General features: G+C 46.0%; 1 protein-coding gene across 3 annotated transcripts in view; it reads left to right on the top strand.

The window, feature by feature from the left end:
• The first annotated feature begins 1,269 nt into the window (after positions 1-1,269).
• The window catches only part of Kng1 (kininogen 1), a 33,045-nt gene continuing 21,143 nt past the window's right edge, over positions 1,270-13,171 (top strand). Inside the window, exons 1-5 of one of the 3 annotated variants that reach the window (XM_005071611.4) lie at positions 1,270-1,660; positions 3,604-3,714; positions 6,327-6,411; positions 9,367-9,539; positions 12,056-12,163. In XM_005071611.4, the coding sequence (XP_005071668.1) occupies positions 1,466-1,660; positions 3,604-3,714; positions 6,327-6,411; positions 9,367-9,539; positions 12,056-12,163 (672 nt within the window). In that variant the 5' untranslated portion in view covers positions 1,270-1,465. The remainder of the gene's footprint in view (positions 1,661-3,603; positions 3,715-6,326; positions 6,412-9,366; positions 9,540-12,055; positions 12,164-13,171) is intronic. The other 2 variants (XM_040751036.1, XM_013114543.3) reach the window with 2 other exon arrangements.

Here is a 13,171-nt window from a genome sequence, read left to right as displayed (position 1 = left end):
GGCAGGTGGATCTCTGAGAGTTTGAGGCCAGACTGGTCTACAGAGGGAGTTCGAGAACAGCCAAGGCTACACAGAGAATCCCTGTCTCAAAAACAAACAAACAAAAAAAGATACTATGATTTCCACATTCTTTGGGTGAAGAAACTAAGATGGGAAGGTTATGACTGACTCGCAAACACACACATGGGCAAACATAAACTCACACTCATTGACACCCAGACACATGCACTCAGCCAGGCATGAAGCACACACACACTGGCATATGTACACATGCCTGCACAGACCCAGTCACATAGAAGTTCAGGAGTAGAGCCAGACTGACATCCATCTAGAATCTCCAGCCAAGGTATTGTTCCTGCCTGCTCCTATAAAGTCACCATTAAACCCATGGTGACAACACCCCACCTCAGGGTCTCTCAGGCAGGCTTCATTGCAAACTAGAGGTTCCCATCGACCACACAGAATTCAATGTTTGGGCATTTTTTTCTTTTATTTCTTCTTTCACTTTTCTTCTTCCTTCCCTCCCTCTGTCCTTCCTTTCTTTTCTTCGTTATTATTATCGTGTGTGTGTTTATGAGAGTGAGGCTGAGAATGTATGAGGCGGCACACAAAGCCCACATGTAGATGTCAGAGACGTCTCAGGAATGGGAGCCTCATGGTTCACCTTAGTGAGACAGGTCTGCTTCTTCTCCTGCTCTCGTACTCCTGGCTGCCAGCCTGTGAGCTTCCTGGTGAGCCGCATGTCTCCCCCTCCTGGATTACAGAGGAATGCCAGGGCTACAAATGTGTGCCAGAGGTCTGACTCCCAGGCACCAAACTCAAGTTGTGAGCCTGAGGCTCCTGAGGCCAGCGCTTTTACCTGCTGGCCCCTCCCTTCCCTCTTTACTTGAGCTAGTAGAATTGAGCTGGTTTTCAGATGTGCTAGTGTTCTTTCTGTGCTTGAGCTTTTCAGGAACGCAGCAGAACTGACAGCAGCATGTTCCCGCACACATCAATATCCCACAAGCAATTCCGTGTGGGAGGTGCTCGGACATTGGCCTCATTGTTCACGCATGCGGAGACCTTTGTAACCGGTCCAGTAAAGTCACAAGAGGATAACGGAACTGGCTGTTGGTTTTAGCTCCTCTTTTATTGGTTTCTGCTCTAATTCACTGTACAAAGTTGTGCAACGTTTTGAAAACGGGCACCGCACTCCCACATTCTTTCCAAAGGCAAACCAGTGGTCAACAACCCCTGTGGCGCAATGTTCCAGCCTGCAACCTGCTTGGACAGCGTGCAGAGTTGTGTTTGTTCTTTGGGAAGAGGACAAACAGCTTGTGACAGGCAGGAATCCAAATAGGGCTCCAGTGGTGAGGCAGGGAGAGGCAGGACAGGACAGACTAGACAAGCTGCTAAAAGCAGCTTCTAAACTGACTTCTAGTCCTTGGCAAAACCACCCCTGCCATTTGAGAGGGAAACTTAAATCATGAAGCTAATTGCTATCCTGTTCCTGTGCTCCAGGCTGCTACCAAGTTTAACACAGGAAGGAGTCTCCCAGAAAATCGACTGCAATGATGAAGACTTATTTCAGGCGGTGGACGCGGCTCTGAAGAAGTATAACTCGAGGAACCAAAGCGGCAACCAGTTCGTGTTGTACCGAGTGACTGAGGGCACTAAAATAGTGAGTGGCTGCTTAACCGTGAAATTGCTTATAAATCTGTGCTCTCTGGTATGGGGGTGGAGGACAGGAGGGGACGAGACATAGCGGGGAACCCAGCCACTTAATCAGCTTGCAACAGGAGAATGCACTGGGTCTGTGAACTCAATGTCCTCCAGCCTGAAGTGAGAGTTTTGTATGGAGATGAATAAAGGGAGTAAGGAAAGTGGGCATTATTGCTTGGACCACGTGATTATCACCCAGTAAGTGTGGCTGATTCTTCTAGGTTAATAGCAGTGTTTCCATTACTTTTCTTCTGTTTTGGGAGGGATGCAGGGAGGCTGAGGCACAGTGTCATGTAGCCTTAGACTACCCACAAAATTGTTATGGTAATGACGGTAAACTTAAACTTTTCATCGTCCTGCCTCCATCTCCCTAGTGCTATGATTACAAGGATGTGCCACCGTGTCAGGGTTATGTCGTACCAGAGAATCAAATACAGGACCTAGGCAAGGGCTTCCCCAACTACATCCCAGCCCATTCCAGCTAGCTTTTACTGTGCTTTCATCTCTGCATTGGTGCACTGAGGCAGGGGACCAATGCAGTCAAGACCCATAAATTGGAAAAAAGACAAAATCTTTAAGAGTTTAGAAAAAACTGCTGGGTGACGGTGGCACACGCCTTTAATCCCAGTACTTAGGAGGCAGGTGGATCTCTGAGTTCCAGACCAGCCTGGTCTACAGAGTGAGCTCTAGAACAGCTAAGACTACACAGGGAGGCCCTGTCTCAAACAAACAAAAAGATTTTAAAATAAATAAAGTTTAGAGACTGGAGAGATGGGTCAGTGGTTCAGGGCACTGGATACTCTTGCAGAGGATGTGGGTTCAGTTCCCAGCACCCATGGTAGCTCACAATGGTCTATAACTCTAGTCCCAGGGGATCTGGTAGATCTTTTGGCCACAATAGGCATCAGGCACACATGTAGTACATATACATACATTCAGGCAAACATACATACACATAAAACAAAAACTTTTTAAAACGTAAAAGCTTTCAAAAAGCCAGGCGTTGGTGGTGCATGCCTTTAATCCCAGCATCAGGAGGCAGAGGCAAGTGGATCTCTGTGAGTTCGAGGCCAGCCTGGTCTACAGAGCCAGTTCCAGAACAGGCTCCAAAACAATACAGAGAAACCCTGTCTCGAAAAAAAAAACATTCAAAAAGATAAATAATAATAAATTTTACTTTCAAAGACTCTTTCTTTGGATAAGTCAAGTTACTTCAGCAGAAAAATAAAATCCAGTCATATGATGTGAGGATGAAAAGAAAACCCTAGTGGACATAGACTTATGTGTTTCTTTCTGAAGATAAAATGAAGGCTTTTGTTTCTCACTCCAGCATGGTGTGAATTCTGCTTCCAGGCACTCTGGGGCCTCAGTCCACTAATGTCTTGGCTGGATGATGGATGGAGTACATGGGCGTTTCGTTGTACAATGCCGTGTAGTCTGCTTCCCCTCCCTGTCACTGGGAGGCCAGGCCAGGGCACACGTCAGCCACACCCTAAGCTGCACCCTGGCCCTTGGGTTTTTTGAGGCAGGGCTTCATTATGTGCTCTGTTGGCCTTGAACCCAAGGTCCTCCTGTCTCAGTCCCCCAGGCATGGTCCTGGGATTACAGGCTTTGCACTAGCTCCAACCTGACATTTGAAGACTCACACATGTACACGCAAACTAGGTTTTACCAAAAAGAGGGCAGGGCTTTACTATGGATACCGCTTTGGAACTGTTAAGGATATAAGTATATTATGGCCATTCTTCCAAGGAGTGTTTATCTGAATGTAAGCTTTCATATTTTAGTAAACACTTAGCTCTCTCGAGTCTGATCTGGACAACTGTTTGTAATGTGTCCGGTCCCACATACTTGCTGCTGGCTCCACTGAATGACTCCACGTGTCACCTTTGCTTTCCCCAGGTTGGCTCTGAGATATTTTATTCCTTCAAATATCAAATCAAGGAGGGCAACTGTTCTGTCCAAAGTGGCCTCACCTGGCAGGACTGCGACTTCAAAGATGCTGAGGAGGCGGTAAGTGTGCTCTTTATGCAAAAGCCCCAGCCCTCTCCATGTAATCCTCTGGGTTTCATGAATTTAAACGAACGTGTTAAACTTATATACGTGGTGGGTACACCTGACGATTTGATCCTGTGCACTTGCTTAAAGCTGGGGCACCTGTCTCCTTGGGCAGTCATCAGTCCTTTATGGTGACAAAATTCAAAATCCTTCCAGCCATTCTGCAATGAACAACATGAAATTCTTATCTGTCTTCACTCGGTTCCTATCAAATTGTCACTCAGTGATCCTTGCCAGCCTTGCCAGCTGCTGGTGACTGGTGTTCCGCTCCTAGCTCCCGTGACATCACCCTCTGTTGACCTTTGATGTCCTGTACCTACATGTTTTCACTAACCTGCTGATTCCCAGTCCCTTCCATGTTCAAGTGACGAGTTTTAATTCTTTACAGTTCTTCCCATTATGTACATACACCAACTTCCTTGCCCACTCATCAGTTGCAGACTTTTTTAAGTACAAGGGGATGACCTATATTATTTAGCTTGTTCATGAAGGATGCACATAACCCTCCTACTACATAGAAAATTTAGCCACATTATCTCTAAACTCTTGAGATGACAAAGCAACCAGGAGCATGCCAATCATTAACCAGGCTTGCCGTCCACTCATGAGAAGGTGGTCGTAGTAATCAACCAAGATTGGGTGTCTGACCCCAGACATTTGGGCTGAGTTCAAGGTCTAGTGAAGGAAGAATATGGAGCATCAACTATACCAGGCAGAGGTACAAATCTTGACTTTGGCTCTAAGTGGCAGGAAGTCCTTGGCCGCCATCTGTAGGTACTTTACCCTATTAAAAAGAGACAACATTGTTCTCACTGGCTGCAGGAGGCTGAAACAATATAAATTATACAAAGGATCTTGTTGACAATTTAGGTGTCTTAAAGAAACACTGGCTCTAGCCCCTGACAGTTGCCTTGCACTAGTGAGAGGGGATGGCAGGTGATTATCTGCCCGAGAAGCAAGTCCCTTCTCTTCTCACAGGCTTGGATTTCCCTCTTAGATCAGATGTCAGCATCCTCCTGAGTGCTTGTTTACACACTGTGGTCATCCATGGCTGTAAAAGAGCACTGTACGCCAAATTAGGATTGCCATGCTGGCTCCGCCCCTCAGTGAGCTTGTCTGGCAGTTGTTATGCCCTGCACATCCAATCTCTCAGAGCTATCTGGAGGTATTTGGGATGAGCTCTAGCCTCACACAAATGCTCCTGATGCTCAGTACAGTGGATAAAACTGAAGAACAAGGCAAAAACCATTGTTACCACTAACAGCGGGCAGCCACGGTGTAAGCACCAATTGCATTTTCTGTGTGTTAGCACATTTACTCCTCACAGTAACCTGTTAAGTACTTGTGGTCTATCTCTACAAGGAGGGTAAACTGAGGCCTTGAGAGGCACCAGGGCAGAGGGAGCAACTAGCAGGCAGAAGAACGGAAGCAGGCTATTCTAAGAGGTTAAACTAAAGTTTATATAAAGAGTGTGACCCCACTGACACTGAAAGGGATATCAGGGAGGAAGCCTAGCCAGTTGGTCCCAAGGCACAGTGGCTGTCTTGGTGGCAGAGAAGCCTCTCTAGATCTCCATATCAAGGCTCAAGTTTAGAAGTCTGACTCTGCCTCTCCCTAACCCATGAAGATCAGTGACCTGTGGAAGCAATCACTAGGTCACATAAATATTCATTTTCATGTCTCAAAACTTAGAAGGCTGGAGAGATGGCTCAGTGGCTAAGAGCACTTGCTGCTCTTGCAGAAGACATGAATTGGGTTCCTAGAACCCAGATGGAGCCCATAACTGTGGTGATATACTGTTTATGATCTAGTAAAGTCATTGAAGATCAGAATGTGAAGCCAGTCACACTAGTCAGCCATAGAAGCTGGGCAGTGGTGGCACACACCTTTAATCTCAGAACTCAGAAGACAGAGGCAGATGGATCTCTGTGAGTTCAAGGCCACCCAGGGCTACATGAGAGTGAATTAGTCTAAAAGGGAAACAGAGCTCAGGCCTTTAATCCTAACACTACAGATGCAGATAGGAGTAGGGTCTTGAATTTGAGCAAGTAGTCTCCAGCCACATTGAGGACAGGATCTCCCTATCCCTGGTAAAGGTAAGGGCTCTCTGGTAACTTGACTGCTTTGTTTCTCTGATCTTCAGTGGCTTTATTAAATCATAAACAATATACACATAACCATCTGTAACCCTAATTCCATGAAATCTGATGCCATCTTCTTGACTCCATGGACACCAGATGCATGCACACATACATATATACACACAAAGTACTCATGTACATAGAAACAAATCTTTTTTTAAAACTACATTAGAAAAAAAACTTTCACTGGGCACTGGTGGCTCATGTCTTTAATCCCAGCATTGGGAGGCAGAGGCAAGAGGATCTCTGTGAGTTTGAGGCCAGCCTGGTCTACAGAGCAAGTTCCAGGACAGCCTCCAAAGCAATAGAGAGAAACCCTGTCTCAAAAAAAAAACTTTCTTTAAGTCACATTTAACAACAAAAACAAGCTCGATGTCTCCATTGGAAAGAAAGATTTGGGCAAATAGTCTCTTTCTTTTCTTTCAGGGCACTGGAGAATGTACAGCAACTGTGGGGAAGAGGGGAACTAAGAAATTCTCCGTAGCTACCCAGACATGCAAGATTACTCCAGGTGGGTGATGCATCTGGGGGTCCTGCCCTGGTGGTGGCAGTGGGAAGGAGCCTGGGGCGGGTATGTATGTTGGTGCCAATTATTCCTACTTACCAGACCACTTTACCTTCCCAGAAGGCGACAGTGGCAATGCTATCTGCAGTGTTGGGACTGTAGTAGATGTGTGGGCAGAGTAGCACTGCACCAGGTTCTTGGATTGGTGCAGGCTTGAGACATTCATCCCCTCAGACCTAGCCTAACTCCTCCTGTGTTGTGTCTGCAGGGACAGGTTGGGGTAGGGCCAGCTGACAAAGGATGAGGAGACACAGACCTGCCTCCTGTCCTATACAGGCAGGGAGGAGACTTTGAGGCCTGCCCGGGCCTGAAATCATTCCAGATTTTTATCATCTTCACTTTCCTTTTTCCTTGCCTCGGAAGGGTGACAACAGAACTGCATACTTCACATGATTGGTGTGCTAGAAAATGAGACCAGCAAAGATGCAATGCCTGGGTATCATAAGACTGTAGACCTCAGATGACAATGATAGCTAACACTCACCAAGCACGTGTGTGCTGCCCTGGATCTAGGGGCTTTACATGTATTAACTCATCTGACCATTACAGCTCCATCAGGGCGGTATTATATCCTGATTCTTCAAATGAGGAAACTGAGGCAGGAACAGTTAAGTAACTTACCTATGGCTATACAGTCAGCAGTAGAGTTGGTAGAGTAGGTCCTATGTAAATAAAACCCTAAAGAATAACAGTAAGGAGCAACCCATGAACAGATGCAGCCATTCCAATCACTTCCAGTAATGTTGTGAAGCTACCAAGGCCTCAGAGAGGGATGAGTGTGTATGGGTAATGCCAGTCATGAAAGTCTCCCTGGAGCTGGACTCTTATGTGGTAGAGAGAGAGAGACAGAGAGAGAGAGAGAGAGAGAGAGAGAGAGAGAGAGAGAGAGAGAGAGAGAGAGAGAGAGAGATCCAATGACAGGACACACCCAGGAAGTGTGTTCCCAAGGGCTAAGGAAGCCTTCCATCCTGATGTGGTGTCTCTACCGAACACACTACCCACTCTGCAGCTGCCCACAGTCGGGTATGCTTTGTTCACGTCAGAGGGTCCATGAGAACCCTAAAATCACAGGTGAATGTTGTGATTATTTGCATTTTCCTGGGGAGGGACTACGGTTCTCATGAACTTTGGGACTAGATAGTGACTAGATGTGCTGTTAGTAGTTCCTGCCTGGAGCAAGCCTCTCTCCGACTGTCCATAACTCCAATTGGCCCTCTCTGCGTCACGTTGGATACTCTGGTAAAATGAATAGATGCTACCTCGACTCAGCCTGATTTCTCAGTGCCATCCGTCCCTTCTCTCCCTGTCCCTACACCTCTTGCCACCTTCTTCCTTCGCTCAGGCATCTTCATCATTTTCTTAGACGTCTTCCCTGATCTCCTGCCTCTCCTACCTCTTGCCCACCCCCATGAAATGATCTGTCTACAGTCTTTCTATTCTACCTGACTGTCATTCCTTCATGGAAGTGACACTTAACGTCTCCCTATACCCTACCTCAGTGCCTGGCATGTGAGAGCAGGGGCAGATGGACTCCAAGGAAAGGCTCCTCAGGCTAACTAGTGAGAAAACCTCTTGCCTTCTATGCTAGTTGTCTTAGTTAGGTTTTCTAGTGCTGTGAAGAGACACCATGACCACGGCAACTCTTATAAAGGAAAACATGCAATTCAGGGTGGTTTACAGTTCAGCGGCTCAGTCCATTATCATCATGGCGGAGAGCATGGCAGTGTGCAGACAGACACTGTGCTGGCTATATCAAGGGGCTTTAATACCAAAAATAAAGATATAGCTGTAATGTTCTCCCTCTTATAAAATGGCGAGTTAATGTATTACTGTGAACATTGAAAAGGCATTAAAATAAGGGTGTAACGATGTAGCTCTACTAATGTCACCGCTCTGGAGGTGGTGAGACCTGGATGAAAGGAGCTGGTAAATGAGGCAGACTAAGTCTTATGCAATAACCAACTTCATTCAGAGCCTCAGACAGCTTATACTGTGAGGGTTAAGAAAGGTCATATGAAGGGCTGGAGAGATGCCTAAGAAGTTAAGAGCACTGGCTGCTCTTGAAGAAGTCCTAAGGTCAATTCCCAGCAACCACATGGTGGTTCACAACTATCTGTAATGAGATCTGGTGCCCTCTTCTGGCCCGCAGGCATACATACAGGTAGAACACTATACATAATAACTAAATCTTTTTTTTTTAAGTCTGTTAAAGAAAGAAAGATCACATGAGTAAAGTTCTCATGAGTTCAGGCTGTATACAGTCACAAGGACAAGTCACACTGTGACATAAAAAAACATGTTTTTCCAAAGAGTCATATAAAGGTTAGTTTAAACATTTAATGGAATAACAGCAGCAAGCCACAATGAGTAATCTAAAGTAAACTCATTCCTATCCCTTACACCTGGGAGGGGCCCAAAAACACGTTCCAAGAACAATTCTGTGTTTTGAAGCAACTGAGGTCACAAGACTCTTGTCTTGTTTTCTTGGAGTGTTCTTACACGATTCCATTCCTGGACCGTGTTCCAACAAGCTAGTATTCCTGAAGGCCTGGGTTCAGCCCACATCACCACATAGAGCAGGCACAGAAGCCTGGACAGAAAAGCAGAGGAAGGAAGATCAGACTTTCACGGCCATCTTTACCTACTCAGATAGTTCCAGACCAGCCCTGGGGAACTGTCTAAAAAATGAAATAAATAATATAACATAAAAAACTATTCTGTATGTTCTCCATTTTCCCCTCTAACTGTAGAGAAGTCCTAGACCTTTACTATCTTTAACTCATACAGGAGTTACTGGGAAGTCAGCTTATCAGGACTTCCCAGATTGGGCTTAGGACTGTATGTATGTATGAGAAGTGTCTTCAGTTGTTAATGCTACCTACCTCTTTGCTCTTTGTCAAGGGAATGGCCCCGTGGTGAAAGCCGAGTACACCTGCGTGGGTTGTGTACACCCCATATCGACTGATAACCCTGAACTGCAACCTATTCTAAAACACGCCATGGAACACTTCAACAACAACACCGGTCATTCCCACCTCTTTGCTCTTGAAGAAGTAAAAACAGCCCAGAGACAGGTTTGTTTTTTCAGTTTTCCATGATATGTGATATGACTAAAAATTTGTTACATTTTGTCACACAAAATAAACCACTGTCAGGAGGGCGCTGTCTGGCCACATGCCGGCATAGTACTGGAGTGTCCTCCTGTGTTTTCATGAGAATAACTTCAAGAAGGGAGCTTTCTCTGGGGTCTAAGCGAGCAGAGTGACACCTAAGAAGGAAAGGGCAGCTCTCACATCTTCTTACAGTCAGCATGGCATGTTTTTCCCAAAGACGGAAAATGAAAATGTCACTCTGGCTTTAGGACTTTAACAAATCTGTATTGCCGTCTTGTTGTCATTAATTAAACACTGCCTCAAAATATTAAATTGTTCCTAAAAAGGTAGACATGACTTTCTGGGTACATCCGAAATTATATTGCCCACTTCCTCCTGGTGGTGGGTGGAAACAGTTAGTATCTGATTGTTTGGTTTTTTTTAATCTGAGGCAGAGTCTCTCTACACAGCCCTGGCTATCATGGAACTCACTACATAAACTGGGCTGGCCTCAAAATCATAGCTCTGTCTACCTCTGCCTTTGTGACATTCTCTACTTTTAGTTCAGTTTGCCACTGTGTGAGATTTGTACTTTAACCTCCTGTGTTCATATACAGCAGTGGGCATGAGGGTGGTGGGTGGTTCAGCATGGGGATAGTGTCAGCACACGGATGGTGTCAGTGTGGGATGTGATGGTCAGTGTGGGATGTGATGGTGTCAGTGTGTGATGTGATGGTCAGTATGGGATGTGATGGTCAGTGTGGGATGTGATGGTGTCAGTGTGGGATGTGATGGTGTCAGTGTGGGATGTGATGGTGTCAGTGTGTGATGTGATGGTCAGTGTGTGATGTGATGGTCAGTGTGTGATGTGATGGTCAGTGTGTGATGTGATGGTCAGTGTGGGATGTGATGGTGTCAGTGTGGGATATGATGGTGTCAGTGTGGGATGTGATGGTGTCAGTGTGGGATGTGATGGTGTCAGTGTGGGATGTGATGGTCAGTGTGTGATGTGATGGTGTCAGTGTGGGATGTGATGGTGTCAGTGTGGGATGTGATGGTGTCAGTGTGGGATGTGATGATGTCAATGTGTGATGTGATGGTCAGTGTGTGATGTGATGGTCAGTGCGGGATGTGATGGTCAGTGTGTGATGTGATGGTCAGTGTGGGATGTGATGGTGTCAGTGTGGGATATGATGGTGTCAGTGTGGGATGTGATGGTGTCAGTGTGGGATGTGATGGTGTCAGTGTGGGATGTGATGGTGTCAGTGTGTGATGTGATGGTCAGTGTGGGATGTGATGGTCAGTGTGGGATGTGATGGTGTCAGTGTGGGATGGTGATGGTGTCAGTGTGGGATGTGATGGTCAGTGTGGGATGTGATGGTGTCAGTGTGGGATGTGATGGTGTCAGTGTGTGATGTGATGGTCAGTGTGGGATGTGATGGTGTCAGTGTGTGATGTGATGGTCAGTGTGGGATGTGATGGTGTCAGTGTGGGATGTGATGGTGATGGTCAGTGTGGGATGTGATGGTGTCAGTGTGGGATGTGATGGTCAGTGTGTGATGTGATGGTGTCAGTGTGGGATGTGATGGTCAGTGTGTGATGTGATGGTGTCAGTGTGGGATGTGATGGTCAGTGTGTGATGTGATGGTGTCAGTGTGGGATGTGATGGTGTCAGTGTGGGATGTGATGGTGTCAGTGTGGGATGTGATGATGTCAGTGTGTGATGTGATGGTCAGTGTGTGATGTGATGGTCAGTGTGGGATGTGATGGTGTCAGTGTGTGATGTGATGGTGTCAGTGTGGGATGTGATGGTGTCAGTGTGGGATGTGATGGTCAGTGTGGAATGTGATGGTGTCAGTGTGGGATGTGATGGTGTCAGTGTGGGATGTGATGGTGTCAGTGTGGGATGTGATGGTCAGTGTGGGATGTGATGGTGTCAGTGTGGGATGTGATGGTGTCAGTGTGGGATGTGATGGTGTCAGTGTGGGATGTGATGGTCAGTGTGGGATGTGATGGTCAGTGTGGGATGTGATGGTCAGGGTGGGGATGGTGTCAGCATGGAGCCTGCCAAGAACAAAGCAGGAGAATTTCACTACCTGGTAACCTGAGACCAGAGAGCTCACCAAAAAAGGTCACTCCCATTTTACACTCCTCCTGTGTAGAAAATCATGTTGCTTCACAAAACTGCAAGAAACATGCCCTCTTGGCAACTGGGCAAAGGAAAAATTGTGGGGGTCTTTGTTTGAAGAAACACACATGCATATTCATTTGCAGTTACATGAGACAGAGAGAGAGAGAGAGAGAGAGAGAGTGTGTGTGTGTGTGTGTGTGTGTGTAATCAATATTTACTCACTGATACCATTGCCTAGTAATAATGACAGTTTGTGTTTCCTGAGCATGTATTACATCCAATTCAATGTTTAAAGATGTATATAACTTTACTCATTGTGAATAATGTTCAAACTGAACTTCAAGTTCTCAACCTAAAATTGTTTCAGGTGGTGGCAGGACTGAACTTTGAAGTCACCTACACTATTGTGCAAACCAACTGTTCAAAAAAGCATTTTCCACTCTTAACTCCAGAGTGCAAATCCCTTCAGGATGGTGTAAGTAGCCAAAAGTTTAATGATCGCCTTTGACATTTTGTTAACAGCATGTACAGGACTGCCAAGTGTTGTGGGAAGACTGTCCCTAAAGCTAAGATATCATTTAGTAGTTCACATTTGTGGTCCCTGGGGATCTGGGAGCCCAGAGCTGCTGGCCAAAGACTGCACATGTCACACTAAGTATTTACATTCATCAGCGATTAGGAATGGGACCTGGGCTGTCATATGCCCCTAGTCTCCTCCGATGTCAAGTGTGCTCGGTGTCCCAACAGGATCCTCTAGACCCCGATTCCTTATTTCAAACTCTTCTCTCCTTGTTTCCTCATCTTCCCTCATCCGCTTTCATTTTAATAAACACTTTCTGGGATTCTATCCCTTTGTGGCTGACATCTTGTAATCTCACCCACGATCACACAGAAATGATGTCAATGACTATGCTATGTCTGACGAATGCCGAGGTGACAAGCCTTCCCAGAATAATGTTGTAGATAGTCCTTCAATCTAGTAGCTCTGTTTTATGAGGGAATGTAGTTGGTTGTTTTTATTCTTTGTTCTTTTGGCTCTTTTGGGAGCCCATCACCCAGCTCTCATATAAATCATACACAGAGATTTATTATTTCTTATGAATGTCTGGCCTTACCTTGGCTTGTTTCTTGCCAGATTTTCTTAACTTAAATTATCTCTTTGATTTTTGCCTCTGGGCTTTTTCCTTTCCTTACCTCTGTAACCTTACTCCACTCTTACTCCATGGCTGGCTGGGTGGCTGGGTGGCTGGGTGGCTGGGTGGCTGGGTGGCTAGGTGGCTGGCCCCTAGCATCCTCAGCTCCTTGTTCTCTTGCTCCTCCCAGATTTCTCCTCCCATTTATCTCTCAGCCTGCAGTCCCACCTATCCTTTCTCCTGCCTGGCTATTGACTATTCAGCATTTTATTAGACCTTCTGGTGTTTTAGACAGACAAAGCAACATAAAAGAATGCAACACATCCATGCATCACTAAACAAATGTTCCA

This window comes from Mesocricetus auratus, unplaced genomic scaffold (genome assembly GCF_017639785.1).
Source record: "Mesocricetus auratus isolate SY011 unplaced genomic scaffold, BCM_Maur_2.0 Super-Scaffold_100008, whole genome shotgun sequence".
Lineage (NCBI taxonomy): Eukaryota > Metazoa > Chordata > Mammalia > Rodentia > Cricetidae > Mesocricetus > Mesocricetus auratus.
The sequence above is the reverse complement of the archived record's forward strand: the minus strand, read 5'-3'. Positions and strand labels throughout refer to the sequence as shown.